Genomic DNA, 17,441 nt, shown 5'->3' with positions numbered 1-17,441 from the left:
AATAAAGACTTTCCACACTCCTAAACTCAGCTGTCAGCAGCCAGATCACTGGAGTACAGCCAAGAACTGTGTGATAAGGCAAGCAGATGGTATTGACTGACTATTCCTCAATGATCATATTAGTTCACTGTCACTTTCAGAGCATATTGATTGACATTTTTGCCTTGTAGATCATATTAGATCCGCAGTCCTTCCATAACCTCTATGAAAGGTTGTCTGGTAAGAGGACAATAGCCTCTGACTATGAAGGATTACATCAAAAATATTGTGTTCTCAAATAGTGTGTTAGAGTTTGTCATTCACAATTTGTTGCTGTCATGCATATTTAAATATGCATTCAGATTTCTGTTTCATTTCTCAGCAGTAAAATAACTACAACTAAGTATTTTAATCTAAAAAAATAAATATTTTTTTCTCTTTTTATGCAGTTGTTAGATGCTTGAAGCTTGTCATAACCCCATACACCCATACAGCAAACAATATCATTTTTCAAATATTTTTTTTAAATATACACTATGATTCAAAAGTCTGGGGTCAGTAAGATTTTTTATGCTTCTTATGCTTACAACAGCTGATGAAAAGTACCATAAAAACAGTAATATTGTGAAATATTATTACAATTCAAAATTACTGTTTTCTATTGTAATATATTTTAAAATTTATTTTATTTCTGTGATGGCTAAGCTGAACTTTTAGCAGCTTATGTCTATTCATTCAGTTTTATGTGTTTGCAGAGTGTGATACAAACATTTTCTCTCTCTCTGTACATACACATATATATGTATTAATAATAAATATCATATACATATATATATGAAATGTCTGCATGCTGCCGGATCTCATAGTAAACACAGCCTTTACAAAAAGCTCTGTTACAAATATTCAGCAGGAATGTCGATGTTGCTGGATCAGGCTTCTTTAAAAGAAGCTTGTGATTTACGTGCTTCTTTCCATCAATGACAAATGGAACCTGTTTATTCCTCAGGATCCCACCGAAACACTCTGCCTCATGGCAGGACCGTCTAGACGGAGCAAAGGTATGTTGATAACATCTTCAATCACTACAAACCCCAAGCTGTAAACAGAATGAAAGTTTTCAAGTAGTAATGAAATAGGTCTGTCTTCTTTTTTGTTCTAATACATGTTTGTTTTCAAGATTTTTATTTTCAAATTCTGTTAATTTGTTTTTGGCAGATTTAATTTTGAGGTGAATATTTATTTATTCTATTTATTTATTTAGTCTATTTCACAGTTTTCTTTCTTGTTTCTAAAATACTGGCAGTCAGTGAACGACAGATCAAATGAATCTCAACCTTATAACCTAAAGCTACATATAAAGTCAGAACACAACAGAAGTCACATCTGTCTCTTCTCAAATGAAGTACAGTGAATGACAATCCAGGTTGAGACACTGCCCTTACTGGAGGCAGAGTCTCATATTTCACTTCACGTCAACAACTAAGCATTCACAGGGGAGAAATGAAGCACAGCAACCTTGAGAGTGAGTGAAAGCTCTTCTGCTCTTGATAAGACTAGAAGCTACTAGCAAAGCACTGTAAGAATGAAATGACTGAATGAGGCGACTGCTAAGAGTTATATTTTGGCAACTTGCCCATATGTCATGTAATAATTTATAAGATAAAAAGCATGCAGTTTTGATCATTTTGGTACAGTAATGGACTTTAGTGCATTTATCTTTATATCTAAAGGCATTTCTGTTTAAAATGCTTTATGTCTTTCTCTGGTAATCGAATATTAAGTGTTTACAGAAATATATTTTTAATTACACATTATAGTCAGCATAACAATTTGCATTAAAAAATGACATTAAAAAGATTCTGCAAAAGATTTTTTTACATCTACCAATCAGTCCATCCATCTGTCCATCCATCTATCTATCTATCTATCTATCTATCTATCTATCTATCTATCTATCTATCTATCTATCTATCTATGTCTGTCTGTCTGTCTGTCTTTCCATTTATCCATCTGTCTATCCATCTATCCATGCATCCATCCACCCATCCATCCATCTATCTATCCATGTATTCATCCATCCATCCGTCCGTCCATCCATCTATCAATAAGTCCGTCCGTCGTACGTCCATCTATCCATCAATAAGTCCGTCCATCCATTCATCTATCCATCTAACCATCCATCTGTCTATCCATCCATCCATCCATTCATCTGTCTATCCATCCATCTATCCATCATCCATGCATCATCCATCCATCCATGCATCCATCCATCCATCTGTCTATCCGTCCGTCTATCCATCGTCCATGCATCCATCCATGCATCCATCCATCTATCCATCTGTCTATCCATCATCCATGCATCCATCCATCCGTCTATCCATAATCTATCCATTCATCTGTCTATCCGTCCATCTATCCATCATCCATCCATCCATGCATCCATCCATCCATCTATCCGTCCGTCTATCCATCATCCATGCATCCATCCATCCATCAACTTTAAAACTAAAGCTTTTAAATTTTTTTCTAAAACTTTCAAACAAGGCTTTGATAAGTCAACATTCAACATTTGTCCTGAGAAACTTTGCTTTTCTAGTTAGAAATTACAGTTCATTTTAATTTAACTTCCTAAAATTGAAATTTTAATTGCAATTCTGAATTCTGTTTGCTATTGCAATTCAAATTCACTTAAAGTCCAGGAATATGACTGGACTCTAAGACATTACCCATTCAGTTCTGAATGCTGAAGAAACCTGTTATTTTTGTACTTTTCTTTGACATTTGATCTGACCTGATCTTAAAACATATTCAATAGTCAATAAATGCAAGTTGCAAAGACCAGCTGTTTGTTGATCCAGATTTACACTGTAAAAGCTCATATTAAGTCTACTAGTTTTGCTGGAGAAGGTCAGGTAACTCTCAGTCAGACATATCTGTCATCACCTTCGACCTGACTCAATACTGAATTAACTTGAGCTTCTGTTTATGCAAATAATCAAGATTAGTGTTCAGACGCTCTGACCGCGAAGAGGGTCCTCATAAGCCACTGGCTCTCTACGGGATGAGCAAAATGTAATTAAGTGTGTGGATTTTAATTAATCTGGCCCTAGTTGAGCCATTTCTATCAAACGATTGTAACCGGCATTAAAGACTTCGGAGTGTCGCATAGGCTGGGTGCTTACACATATTTGGCAGCGAGGGTGCAGTAATTACTGCTGAGTTCCTGGGATCCCCGTGGTAAGTTAGCATTACTTTTCCCAATGCTCCGTTCCTTGTTCCTATGGTGCAGGCAGCAGTATGCATGCATGACTGCGGTGGGATAATTAGCCTTTGATGCTGCGGGCTCCACAGGGACGGATGTCTTTTATCGCTCTCTGTGATTGCAAGCACCTCTAAGAGGACACGCATTCACAAACACTTCTGACTTAGTGTTTAGTGTGCATTTCCATTAATACATAGCCTACAACTATCCTGTACTAGCTCACTACACACTGTATCATATTATACTGTCAATTTAGTAAAATAGCATTGGGATGTTTCACAGATTTTAATCACTCCACTGACTAGAGTGTGGGAGTTGGCATTTTCTCTGACTTCAGGTTTGCTCGTAGAGGGGTTTCTCTCATAAGTGAGCACAGCAGGGAGCTGGAAGATTACAGAATGTTTGAGTGGGGAAGGGGAATTCTCTGTCATTCTGCTCCACTCCTATATGCTGCTCCAAACCGGCTTTCAACATATAGCTTGATTTCTGCTAGTGGAGAATAACTGGGGGAGAAATAAATTAGCTAATATGTAATTATTTATACTAAGAGAGATGCTAAGGGGAGGACACACTACAGATGCTGGTACAATTTAGCCTGCATCAATATAGAGCACAGTGGGAAAATACATTGAAGCTGCAACAAAACTCAATGAATGTTAAAGGGTTAGTTCACCCAAAAATTAAAATTTTGTCATTAATTACTCACTCACATGGCGTTCCAAGACCTTCGTTCATCTTCAGAACACAAATTGAGATGTTTTTGATAAAATCCGATGGTTCAGTGAGGCCTGCATTGACAGCAAGATAATTACACTTTCAATGCCCAGAAAGCTACTAAAGACGTATTTAAAACAGTTCATGTGACTACAGTGGTTCAACCTTAATGTTATGAAGTGACGAGAATACTTTTTGTGCACCAAAAAAACAAAATAAGACTTTATTCATCAATATCTAGTGATGGGCGATTTCAAAACACTGCTTCACGAAGCTTCGAAGCTTTACGAATCTTTTGTTTTGAATCAATGGTTTGGAGCGTGTATCAAACTGCCAAAGTCACGCCCCGCCCCCCAGTGGTGAACCATTGAAATTTCGAAACACTTATGACATAACGAAGCCTCGTTTACTGAAATCACGTGACTTTGGCAGTTTGATACACGCTCCAAACCACTGATTCGAAACAAAAGATTCATAAAGCTTCGAAGCAGTGTTTTGAAATTGCCCATCACTAGATATTGTTGAATAAAGTTATTATTTTGTTTTTTTTGAAGCACAAAAAGTATTCTTGTCGCTTCATAACATTAAGATTGAACCACTGTAGTCACATGAAATGTTTTAAATATGTCTTTAGTATTGAAAGTGTTAATTGAAAGTTGAAAAAAAAAAATCTTAATTTGCGTTCCGAAGACCAACAAAGGTCTAACGGGTGTGGAACGACATTTTGGGGTGAACTAACCCTTTAACTCTTTCTCTCTTACTTCCTTATACGACCTCTGAAGGGTCATAGTGCCTATCCCAGTATCCTGGGCCAAGAATATTAACTAAACCTCAAAAAAGTGATTAACATAAATATGTGATTAACGAACTAAGTGAAACAGGTCTAAACAATAAGTTCATATACATAGTGCAAACTGAAAATGCCCCCTTTTCAGAGTGCCGTATCCCACAAAACTTTGAACTTTGCACGCATGCACTGGAGCTACAGGTAAATAAAAAATAAAAATCCCATTACACACATCCCATTAAATTATTATTATATATATATATATATATATATATATATATATATATATATATATATATATATATATATATATATATATATATTCAGCTGGGGGACTTTTTTGTTAAGCTTGGTTGTTCCTGGCTCATCTGCGGTCATTCCATAATTTACATGAATATCAGCCACAATACATTACGTTAGCGGAGCAGAACGTTTAATAGCCTTACAGTGAAACATCTACATGTTTCAGTGGAAGCATCTGTAGAGCTGAGCATCTCCAGCAGCTTTCTCAGCACGTGCGTGAGTGCTGAGCCATGAAACAGTGATCCTGGAACTACTGCGCCACCCGCATGCACGCCAGAGGATTGCAAGCGCTCAGCGCATTTAAAACCCCCTGCGAACCACTGGGGGAGTTACAGTGCGAATTGGACTCTGACTGAGTAAAAGTTCGCCGGGATTTTCTTGTGGACAGTAGGACAGATACACGAAAACATGGCAAACAAAGGACAGCAGCCTCCCTACCTTCACTTGGCAGAGCTGACCGCATCCCAGTTCCTGGACATCTGGAAACATTTTGATGCAGACGGTAAGTCCAGATGCGCTGTTTATTCCACGGATTATGATTCTGAAATATCATAAGTGAAATTTTCTCATAAAAAAAAAAAGCAGAAAAAAAAGTTTGACGTTAACAATAAACATTTGCAAATACTTGTAGGGTTCGATATCTCAAAATGTCAGTGTTAAAACTAAAGAATTTAACAGCAATTTAGATCACAGAAAGAAACTTAATAAACAACATTCGAACATGTATGACCTAAAGCTCTTGTGATCAGCTGGCTAATGCATAGCCTACATTATTGAAATACGTGAGGTGTGAAACTAACTAAATAATAATTGAAAATACAATTTAATATATATATATATATATATATATATATATATATATATATTATTTTTATTTTTTTTTTAGTATTATTATTATTATATTCATCACAAATTAGTGAAATAAATTTTTACTCAGGTATATCTCGCATTTATAGTATACTGGTGGCCAAATGATTCACCGAGGCTGTATTTCAAAATCTAGCGACCTGCCCACCTTCCTCGACATCATTTTTGTGCATCATTCGCTGATTGGGTTTGAGAAGTTCACTTTCTTTAACACGGTCTATTCAGAAGTTTTATTATTATTACGCATCCTGGGCATCTGTCAGTGGGAATTGTTGGGATGATGGGTGTGTGTTCAAGGTCCTCATCACCCAGGACATCTTGTGAAGATAATTTACAGGAAGGATGTTATTCCTGGAGAGTTAGCAGACAGTTCTTACATCCTGTAATATCTAAAGCTGAAAATATCTCATTGACTAATTATTTATGTATTAGGAACACAATCGTATCCGTAGGGCAGATGTTATCGTTATTGGCAACTTGGGTTTCTTTCCTGTTCGTTTCCCGCCTAATTTGTATAGCCTAGATGAAATACAGAAAGAAAGAAATAATGAAATTAGGCTAAATTACCTACTATTATGTAAAGAACATTGCCTATACCAAAGTCATTTTTATTTCTTTGCATATACTTACTAACCTCGAATATCTAGCCTATCTCTTATAAGATCCCTCATAGTAGGACAAAACAAAGTGGATAATAAAGTATCCATTTTTTTAATTATAAGATGCCTGTTCTCTGTTTAAAGTTTAATGATTCCATTAAAAAAGAAGGTAGCTACACAATCTGTCAAGTTTCTGAGGGATGGATTATGATGTGTTTAGTTAAAATGTAACCAATTATTAATGTAACTTCCACAAAATTGTAATTAAGGACGAAATTAATCAGAATATATTTTTAATGAAGATTCTCAGTCTCATTCACATTATCATAGAATATCTTCCCTGAAGATATTAAGAAGCATCTGGAGCTATTTTCCATTAAAGATGCTTTAACATCCATTTAAGTGGCTGGATGAAATATTTCTTCCATTTTAGTATCAGTATAGTAAACATAAGGTTCAGCAAGTGACACATTTTGTTATATCATACTCCAAAATGGTTCTTCCAACACATCAGTTCTATATCCAAGATGGCTGGCCATGCCAGGAAAATGCTAGAAAAATTATTATAATAGCAGGCAGAGCCATGGTAGAAATCATGAATGAATGTCCAATATGTAGGTTAATTAATGCCCTGGCCATATTGCACATGAGCACGGATCAACAATCTGTACACATTGACATTTGCAAAGACCGTGACGTTTGCAAAGACGTTCAAAGCGTAAACAAAAATTGAATTCACTGTAAAGAGAATGAATGGTCAAATTATCTCTCAAAATGTCAGAGCAATCATCTCAACACCAGATGGCAACATAGCAGACAATTCCAACGTACTCAGCAGGATTAATGCATGTATAAACTATTAATTATTATGTATTGCACCCAACAATTTAGTAGATTAATTATTCTGCATAGATCTCTGTCTACAATCAGTGTTCATTCTCTCAACACAATAGATCGATTTCTGACACGCTAGTGCCTGTCTTCATGCACACAGTTCATAGTATTTTCTCAGCCATGCTGTGATTCACATTTATTATAAATTACAGAAAGAGATATTTCCCATTAGTCATGTGTCCAGCTGTCTAGAAATGCCACTATAATTATCGCAGGCAAATTAATCAAAATAGTAGTAAGACATTTAAAACACAATAATAGGACAATACTAATATGAACCCACTGTAATTCTCACTTCACATAAGTTACAATCACATTGGTGATGTATTAGGCCATACACACAAAATCCCATTTCAAACGCGTACACATACGCATATTTCCTTTGCATGAAGGGCCAATTTCCTGGCATGGGAAATTACCCCCAGATGGTAATATTGCATTTATTTGTAGAGGCAATTTAAAATTTCAGCATATTCTCTGAAGCATCAAGAAGAATCTCCTTTTCGTCTTTTCAAATAAATGGCTTTAAAAGGCTCATACTGTAAGGCCCCCAATTAGAGGAAAAATGGAAAAGAGAGAGCCTTCAAAGCTTAACTGGGAGACTAGCCATCAAAAGTTTTAATTAAGAACTGTGTTACTTGGATTGGGTGCCAGCCAACAAACCAATCTAGAGTTAACCAGCTTCAAAGCAGCCATCTAGGCAATCTCATTACTTAGCATTTCCATTGAGAGACAGTAGTTATCTAGTCATATAATGACAAACATCATTATAGATGAAGACATCTCAGTAAGTACTGAACCATACTTCCTTATATTCCAGGAAATGGCTACATTGAGGGTAAGGAGCTTGAAAACTTCTTTAGTCAGCTGGAGATTGCACGGAGAGGGGCTGGTGTGGTGAGTATACGGACAAGTTATAAAGACTGTATCGGAATTCTCAAAGCAATGAGTAAACTTAGGAAAACCCAAACCAGCCCTGTTGTATTGATTGTGCTCAAATTGAAAGTCTTTTGCATGATAAACATCAACTAAAAAAGTGAATATTCTTTAATTTACTCACCTTCATTTCATTGACAATTTTCTTTATTCTGTGGAACACAAACAAAGTTCTGTGATGACAACTTTTGGAGTGTTTGGCAAGGTAATTGATATGTTGACATGTTTGATCTTGTTGGAATAGATCTGCTACGCTGCTGTTGCTGTTATTGCTGCTGCAAAGCAAGTACGGGACTTGCTGCTGCCAATACATACATAGACACGCTGCTGTGAGCAAGTAAGACATGCTGCTGCTGTACAAGATAGCATACATGAATTATCCATAGCAGATCAATACAGGTGGAGCTGGGGAAGGTGGAGGGTTTCTGAAAGTGCGCTGCAAATGCTACAGCAAAGTATTTGAAGGTTGAGCAGCGAGCTCATTGGCTACTGATACAGCAGGAACCAATCAGCTGTGCCCTATAGAGAATGATGTGATTGCAAGCAGATTGAGTTAAAGACCTATAAGCTTGCGCCATCTAGAGTTTCATGACAGAACTTTGTATATTCTGAAAAATGTCTCCATGTTTTTTTGTCCATACAATTAAAGTTAATGGGATCCAATGTTGTTTTAGACCTTATTGACTTTCATTGTATGGACAAAAACAGTCAAAATGTGTTCCACGGAAGAAATTATGTCATACATGTTTGAAACGACATGAAGGTGAGTAAATCATTACAGATTTCTCATTTTTGGGGGGAAATATCACTTTAAGATATTGATAAAATGAAAGCTGCAGTGTATCAGCATCATCCCCATTGGCTCAATCAATGGCATGATTTGGGGGAAATGTTTATTTTATATATTATTTTATATATATCTTTAGATATCATTTGTCTTTACAACACTAAGAAAAAAACAGAAAAGGCACTTTACAGACATTTCATTTAACCCTAAAATACAATGCAATGCCTAATTTAAAATATGGGGAAAACACCTTTCAATACTGTCTGTATAGAAAAATCAGTACTGAAAATTCCTTCATATTAACACAACACACTTGGCCCTATTTTTACAGATTTTTCTTAGAGCGAACTATCTGCAAATCAAATATATAAAGACCCCAGATGACTAGGCAGATGGCATCCAGGAAAGAGAGGACAGGAGATTTTATCTTTATCTCTGTATGTTCAACAATAAAACGGGGAGAGCCTCATAAAGTTAGCAATCCTATTATCTGCCTTACTCGTTGCAATGAATATGGCTGAGGACAATGTACACCACTTATAAAGTGTTAGCTTTTTCCTAACCTGAGAAGCACAAACTGAATAAAGCTTTTCCAATAAAAAACGAATGAGAAGAAGAGTCATTTTGTTGTGCTTTCTTCATACAGGACCCCTCAAACGCAGCCTTCAAAGAGAAGATGACAGAGTTCATGCAGAAATTCGACAAGAACAAAGATGGGAGAATTGAGATGTCAGAGGTAGAGGAACGCATCACTTAACACATCACTGTGACTCTGCTGTTGACAAGCTCATAAATATCCAGAGACCGCAATTATCCCATCATCCTTTCTGAGAAGTCTAATGCCACTCATCACTTTAATCAAACCTGTAACTTATTGATAGAGCTGTCCAAAAAGAGCCGGTCTCAAATAAGAACAATTGAGGTTTTCAATTCTTTGCGCTCCCTTGTTGCATGGATGTCTAATCCAATCATCTATACTTTCCATCAGCTGGCTCAGATCTTGCCCACAGAAGAGAACTTCCTTCTCTGCTTTAGACAGTTTGTGGGATCCAGCACTGAATTCATGGCAGTAAGTGATGATGCTACTTTTTCATTTTATAGATTCACGGTCATTTATGATATATATATATATATATATATCTTTATAACACTTGGGCACCATACAAATATTTTCCCTACACTCATTCATTACAATGCATAGCCAAATACTTCAGATCATCAGAAAGTGACTGTCTCAATGATGTATTATGTCAAGTTGAAGAGAGAATGGAATCAAGCAGAAAGGGAAGCTTTTTAATCATCCAGTTTGGTAGGCAAGCCTTTTAAAGGGATAGAATGAGTAAGTACAAACTTCTATTTTCAGACGCATGTATTATAGATGTGCTGCTGTAATTCTCTGTAGACCTGTAGAGGGAGGCATCTATCTTTGATAAGAGCCTGTGATGGAAACAAGGCCAGCTGCTAGATTAAAACATTCATTAAATGGCATTTCTTGCTCCTTGTTCTCACAATGCAGCTGCTTCGAATACAGAGGGTGTAATGAAAAAGCCAGTTTAATTAATGTACTGTAATTATTTCTCCACTTCCGCATTTACACGCACTCCTGTACCTCTGATTTGTCAAACCTAAGATATATTGTGCATAATATAATTATAAGGTTACAGTATCTTTGTATGTTTGTCTGTATCTGTAGGCCTGGCGGAAATATGACACAGACCGCAGCGGTTTCATTGAGGCTAATGAACTTAAGGTAAGATTTCTATTACTTTTCCTGCTGTGGCCTTCACAACAATCCTGAAAAGAGTTTCCAAAGCCACTAATGTGACGAGGCAGATGGAAACTATGCAAATCGCCCTGGATTTGGTGGCTGGCATCCGAAGAGAGTATACAAATCACTACATTTGTAAACAAAGCAAATGAAGCAATGATCACTGAGGAGATGATGACCTCAAAAAAAGTATCACAGATGCAATGCTCCACAAACCAGAACAGGAGGGGGTTTGTAAGATAATACACTCTTAGAAGAAAAGGTTCAGTACAGAACCTTTATAGAATATAAAAGTATCTATATAGAAGGGATCTGTCATGCATTTCAAATATAGAACCTTTTAGGGGTTATGGATTTAGTTTTAATTAATCAATTTTGTTTTAATTCACTTTTAATTAGTTAATTAATTTTATGCTCATAAATATAGATTATCAGTAGAAAAAATTGAAATAACCTGTTAAACATTAAAGTACTGTGCAATCATTCAAGACATTAATCCTTTTTGGTATAAATTGTTCTTAATTTTCTATATTGAACCTCACTGAATCTTTTTGTAGTAGATGGGATACAAAAAAAAAAGTTAATAATAATTAGTATTATTATATATATATATATATATATATATATATATATATATATATATATATATATATATATATATATATATATATATATATATATAGTGTTGGGGAAAGTTACTTTTAAAAGAAATGCATTACATTATTGTGTTACTAATTACGTTACTTAGTTACTTTTTATGGAAAGTAATGTGTTGTTACTTTTGCGTTACTCTTTCTCATCTGGGCTGGGCTGTTTGTTTGCTTTTATAACAACAAAAAAGTTCTATTTTTGGCAAATGTTAAGGCCCTTTCACACCAAAAGTGAAATGAATAAGCCTTTTAACATGGGGAAAATAAAATAAATGTGAAAAAGTAACTTATTTGAAAAATTAACTCAGATATTTTGTTGTAAATTTAAAGGTAATGCGTTACTTTACTAGTTACTTGAAAAGAGTAATCTGATTACATAACACGTTACTTGTAAATATATATATATTTAAATATATAATTTATATAATAAATGTAGGTCACAGAGTTTCAGCTGACAAAAGTGGTTTTGAAACCCTGGCAAAAGAAGCTACATTTTCTTTGGACAGGTTTTTCATCTCTAAATCAATTATTTAAATTTAAATCGTTAAAATGCATATAAAATCATCAGAATCTTTTTTTCCAACAGGGCTTCCTCTCTGACCTGCTTAAAAAGGCAAACAGACACTATGACGACCAGAAATTGCAGGAATACACACAAACAATAGTAAGTAGTTGTCTTTGTGGTGCATTAGTCAATATCTTATACATCCTAGTGTCTTTTTTTAAGACAACAAGCTTTTACCCCACAATCATTTAACATTGAACACAAATATAAAACTTGAAAGTGTTATTTTACCTTAAAATCCTGGAGCCGTTTGCCACCATGCTTGAGTGAGCTGTACATGCACTGACCCCACGGGTAGTGTCTGCACTCCAGCTGTGCTAACACATGTCCACTCCTTAAGGCCAGAGACACAAACTTGAATTATTCCAAGGCAAGCCAGTTGGTTAATTGAGAGCCTTAGTTGTCCTCTACTCATTGTGATGAGAAATGTTGTGCAGCAAGAGGAACTATTGATTCAATAAAGAAATTTGAAGCAAGTTCAGGATTTGCTGACTGTGTAAACACTGAAACTGAGCCATTCTCTCCTTTGCAGCTCAAGATGTTTGATCTGAATGGCGACGGGAAACTGGGTCTGTCTGAAATGGCGAGGTAAGGAATTAAAAAACAATTCACTTTCACATTGTAAGACGCATCAACCCAATAATCATTTTTCTATTTATGTTAAGGCTTCTGCCGGTTCAGGAGAATTTCTTGTTGAAGTTTCAGGTGAGAGCACATTCATTCATAAAGTTCATAGCTTTCCTAAGATCTAGTATTTTTAGTTACCGAACAATGTTTTTATTCCTGTACAGGGCGTCAGGCTGACTGCTGAGCAGTTCAACGCCATCTTTACATACTATGATAAGGTGATGTATAATCCAGCAAGAACAGCTAAACATCTTTTGCAGGGCTTTATATTGTGTAGATTTGTATGCACTGCTGTAGTGGTGTTGGAAATCTGATCTTACCTTCCTTCGTGAGCGCCTTCTGAATGCAAAACAGTGTCCCCATTCACCTGTGCAGGAAAATGAGCAGAAGCACCTGCACCTGTTTTTCCCACATCTTCCAGCTTGGTGGTATCATCATTTGGAAAGTGATTTAAAATGCAAAATCAGAAGCATATTTACAACAGTTTAAGTGCCAACCACAAGTAATTACAGAAATCCCAATGAAAATTGCTGCAACATGAAAATTTCTATTTAATGCTGTACTTCCACAAGTTCATCATTAGTCTTTCTCCAGTTAACTTACACAGACCAGGCTTAGGCCTTAGGAAGGCAAGAGTACCTCAGCCTTGTTTTACATTATCAAACAGTCTCAAATTAAACTGTGAGCAAATAGAGACCATTAGACAACAGCACCCACTTGCATTTGTTAAGGCTAAACTTAGGCTTGCTATGAGGACCATGATTCAATTATACACTCTAAAAAATGTTTGGTTAAAAACAACCCATGTTGGGTTCAAAAATGGACAAACCCAACAATTGGGTTGTTTTAACCCAGTGGTTGGGTTAAATGTTTGCCCAACCTGCTGGGTAGTTTTATTTAACCCAACTACTGATTAAAAATGACTGTATGGCTGGCTTAAAATGAATCCAAAATAGGTGAGAAATTAAAAATCAGACACATAATTACTAGAGGCAACAATAATAATCAAAAGGTGTACATTTATTAATAAGCAATTTAATAAATGTTTATTGTTTATTATTATCTTTATAGCTCATTTATTAAACATATTAATAAATGTTAATTTCCATCATATTTTGGGTTCATTTTAAGCAAGCAATACAGTAATTTTTATACAACAGTTGAGTTAAATAAAAACTACCCAGCACATTGGCCAAACATTTAACCCAACCACTGGGTTAAAACAACCCAATTGCTGGGTTTGTCCATTTTCAACCCAACTTGGGTTGTTTTTAGCCCAGCATTTTTTAGAGTGTACATGAAATGTAATCCACGTGAACACAATGTGTATCAGATGTTACCATGTAAGTGTATAATTAATGTAGAATTTGTTTCTGTATCTCACTCTCCTCCCGGCAGTCAAAATGTCTTACAGTTGTTGTGAAAAATATTGAGAGCAAGACACATGCAAGGCCATCTAAGCACTATTATGGTTTATAGTCATAAAATAAGAATCGAAACAGACAGACATTTGGAGAAAATAGCATTTTAACAGGGTTTCCCTGGTTTAAAACTGTAAAAAATAATTTATTTCAGACTATGTATACTTCAAATTTGTTAACGTATTTACTGACATATCACTTAAAGGGATATTTCACCCAAAAATGAAAATCCGGTCATCATTTACTCCCCCTCAAGTAGTTCCAAACCTGTATTAATTTCTTTGTTCTGCTGAGATATTTGGAAGAATGTTTGCAACCAAGCAGATCTCGCCCCCCATTTACTACCATAGAAGGAAAAATAAATACTATGGTAGTAAATGGGGGTGAGATCTGTTTGGTTACAAACATTCTTCCAAGTATCTTCCTTTGTGTTAAGCATAAAAAAGAAATTCTTACAGTTTGGAACAACTTGAGGGTGAGTAAATTATGAGTGAATAATCATTTTTGGCTGAACTATCCCTTTAGGACTTACTGATGTAAAATTACAATTACAATTTATTTAAAATATTTCTTTATTGCACAATGCATGTTTCTTAATATGCCTAAAAAGTGTTTTTAAAATGTTTTTGTCATTGTATGATCTTTGTATAATATCAGTCTTTAAATGCAAGATATTTAAAGTGTACCTAAAGTACACTTGCAATAGTTCCTTTTTACACAAAATTAGTTGTTCCAATTTAGCAGACTTTAAGTGTACCAGTTTAGTATACCAAAAGTACAATTGCAGGGTAATTTTATTTAGCACATAAATGTATTTGTTGTATACTTAGCACAAAATAAATGTATTTCAAATACATTTTAGTCACTCAAAACAAAGTCAGTTAACATTTAACAAATGATCATTAAGCCAATATGGTTCTGTTCATACAGCACATATGAATAGGCTCTTAAGCTATGTTCAGACTGCTAGCAAAAATCAGATTTTTTGCATATCCAGATGGGTTTGGTCTAGACAGCCAAAAAAAAAAACACTTGAAATCTAATTTATTTAAATCTGATTCAAACCACATTAAGTGGTTTTGAGAGCAAGGTGATGCACCTCCATTTTCGGTTATGTCTGGACAGTGGACACAAATTTTATTTGATCACTTGCAATTAATAGTGTGGAGAGTCTGCCTGAAAAAATCTGATTTGCAACAAAATCTGATTTGCCTGAAGTCTGAACATAGCCTTACGGGATTAATTCACAAAAAAATAAAAGTTCTGTCATCATTTACTCACCCTGATGACTCCAAATCACTATGACTTTCTTCTATTGGACAGCAAAGCTGACATTTTACTGGTTGCCCTTTCTCGTGCTAAAACAATAAACATTAACCAAAGATTTTAAGCATCAAGGGGCACAAAAGCACTTTTAAGAATACCATTATGTGGTCTATACAACTTGTGCACTGTATTCCACTGCCATATGATCTAAATCTAATCCTTATTCACTAACGACCTTGAGATTATGAGAGAAGTAGCAATGCTTGATTCGTGAATGAATTGTTATTTTCATTCAGATCTAAGTTCATACAACCGGTCCAGGGTGCATTTCCCAAAGCCAACTATGGTTGCAAGTTCCATCATTACCAATAGAGTTCAATGGGACTTGTGACCATAGTTGGCTAATGATGCTTTTGGGAAACAAATTCGTTCACAAACTGCAGTAAAATTTCAATGTGTTCTGCACAAAAGGCTCTCCAAAAAATATAGAAAAGAAAAATCAGTAAAATCCTCCTGTGTTCCACTGAAGAAAATTCAAAAGGTTCTATAAATTGTGACAAACAAAATCTCATGAGTGTTGTTTTCTGCTTTCAAGGATGGAAATGGCTATATTGACGAGCAGGAGCTGGATGCTCTCCTGAAGGACCTCTATGAGAAGAACAATAAGGTGAGATAAGAAGGCTCAGAAATGGTACAGCGTTTCAAAGTGACAAATAATGAACGCCATCTTACTGTACTGTGCTTGTGTTTCACCTCAGGAGGTGGACACTAAGAGCCTGACTGGTTATAAGCAAAGCATCATGGCACTGTCAGACGGGGGAAAACTGTACCGCTCAGAGCTGGAGATTGTCCTTTGCCGGGAGCCCATGCTGTGAATCGAGGCTTCCTGACCTCCATCTCAGCTCTGTTCCAGCTGCCTGAATACTGTAACCGTGTGCATGTGCCGGGCACCCCCATCCTCCTCCCATCCCCCTCTCTAAATGAGTTCTGAATGAGTGTGCACAGAAAAGCACAAAGTCTGTCCTCTCCCCTTCTTTCCTTTCCCTTCCCACAACCCAATCGCCACTGCTTTCCTTTGCCTACAAACCGAAGCTACTATGATGCCCTCTGCTCAATTTTTAAACTATATATTTAAAGAAGAACCTTTCTGAAGGAGTAGCAGACTAATGGTATATTATGATTAGAAATGTGACATATTTATTTGGAGTGCTTGGCTTTAAATTCGTCTGGTTTCTTCCCTTCCGTTTGGTTTCGTCTTCAGTTTGTTTTTGTCCTCATTTCATCTTATTCCTGCCCAATTATGTTTGGGTTTGTGGTGGGTTTTTTTTTGTTTGTTTTTTTTTTTTTTTGGCTGATACTGTTTAAGGATGTAACTGAGAGCATTAATAAAAGTTATGTGATATAAATTGTATGTTTTATGTTTTGTCTTTGCTAATCCAGGTGATTGAGAATTTATTTTAAAAAATACAATTGCAGGAATAGTCCTTTTACAGAACAGAACATACTGAACTCTTTGAAACTGTCCTTTGTTACACATAACATCTCCATGATGTCAGTTCCTCTTTGACATGCTGGGTGGAGACATCACATTTCTAGTAAAAAAATCGTTCCTAATTGTGTCCAAATGCATTTAAACCACATTAAATAATTTATCTGCAAGACTTTCCTCTTACATAGCAGAGTTTGTAGGAATTCCTATCAATTAATCATCAGAACATGAATAATTCATCCAAATGCAGTTTTGGTTTTATAAATGGGGATTCTCTACACTGCTTGCATTGACTGATAACATTGCTCCAATGTGCACTGGTGATTGTGTACAAAACATTTATTTAACTAAATCTAATCTGAAAAATCTAAATTTTAACACTATATATATTGTTTAATCCTAATAATTTAGCAAAAAGCACATTCCTATATCTGAAGACAGCTGTTCAAAGTAAAAACAAATACTGGTAATTGAATATGTTATAATTATATTTCTTAAACATTTCTGCAGACTTTAATTTAAAAAAA

The 17,441-nt window shown here is 35.5% G+C and overlaps 1 protein-coding gene across 1 annotated transcript; it reads left to right on the top strand.

The window, feature by feature from the left end:
• Positions 1-5,416: 5,416 nt before the first annotated feature.
• Positions 5,417-16,798, top strand: calb2a (calbindin 2a). Its single transcript, XM_067390381.1, has 11 exons — positions 5,417-5,547; positions 8,226-8,302; positions 9,775-9,864; positions 10,117-10,197; positions 10,822-10,878; positions 12,133-12,210; positions 12,644-12,699; positions 12,777-12,816; positions 12,903-12,956; positions 16,021-16,092; positions 16,184-16,798. Exons 1-11 carry the CDS (start codon positions 5,454-5,456, stop codon positions 16,298-16,300), a joined length of 816 nt encoding a protein of 271 aa, XP_067246482.1. The 5' UTR covers positions 5,417-5,453; the 3' UTR covers positions 16,301-16,798.
• The last annotated feature ends 643 nt before the right edge of the window (positions 16,799-17,441 follow it).

This window comes from Chanodichthys erythropterus, chromosome 7 (genome assembly GCF_024489055.1).
Source record: "Chanodichthys erythropterus isolate Z2021 chromosome 7, ASM2448905v1, whole genome shotgun sequence".
Classification (NCBI taxonomy): domain Eukaryota; kingdom Metazoa; phylum Chordata; class Actinopteri; order Cypriniformes; family Xenocyprididae; genus Chanodichthys; species Chanodichthys erythropterus.
This window is presented reverse-complemented; position numbering and strand designations above follow the sequence as displayed.

Coding starts and splice junctions, on each gene's coding strand:
- calb2a (XM_067390381.1), top strand. CDS start 5,454: ATGGCAAACAAAGGACAGCAGCCTCCCTACCTTCACTTGGCAGAGCTG. Junction 10,879..12,132: donor TTGAGGCTAATGAACTTAAG/GTAAGATTTCTA, acceptor TTTTTCCAACAG/GGCTTCCTCTCTGACCTGCT. Junction 12,700..12,776: donor GGTCTGTCTGAAATGGCGAG/GTAAGGAATTAA, acceptor ATTTATGTTAAG/GCTTCTGCCGGTTCAGGAGA.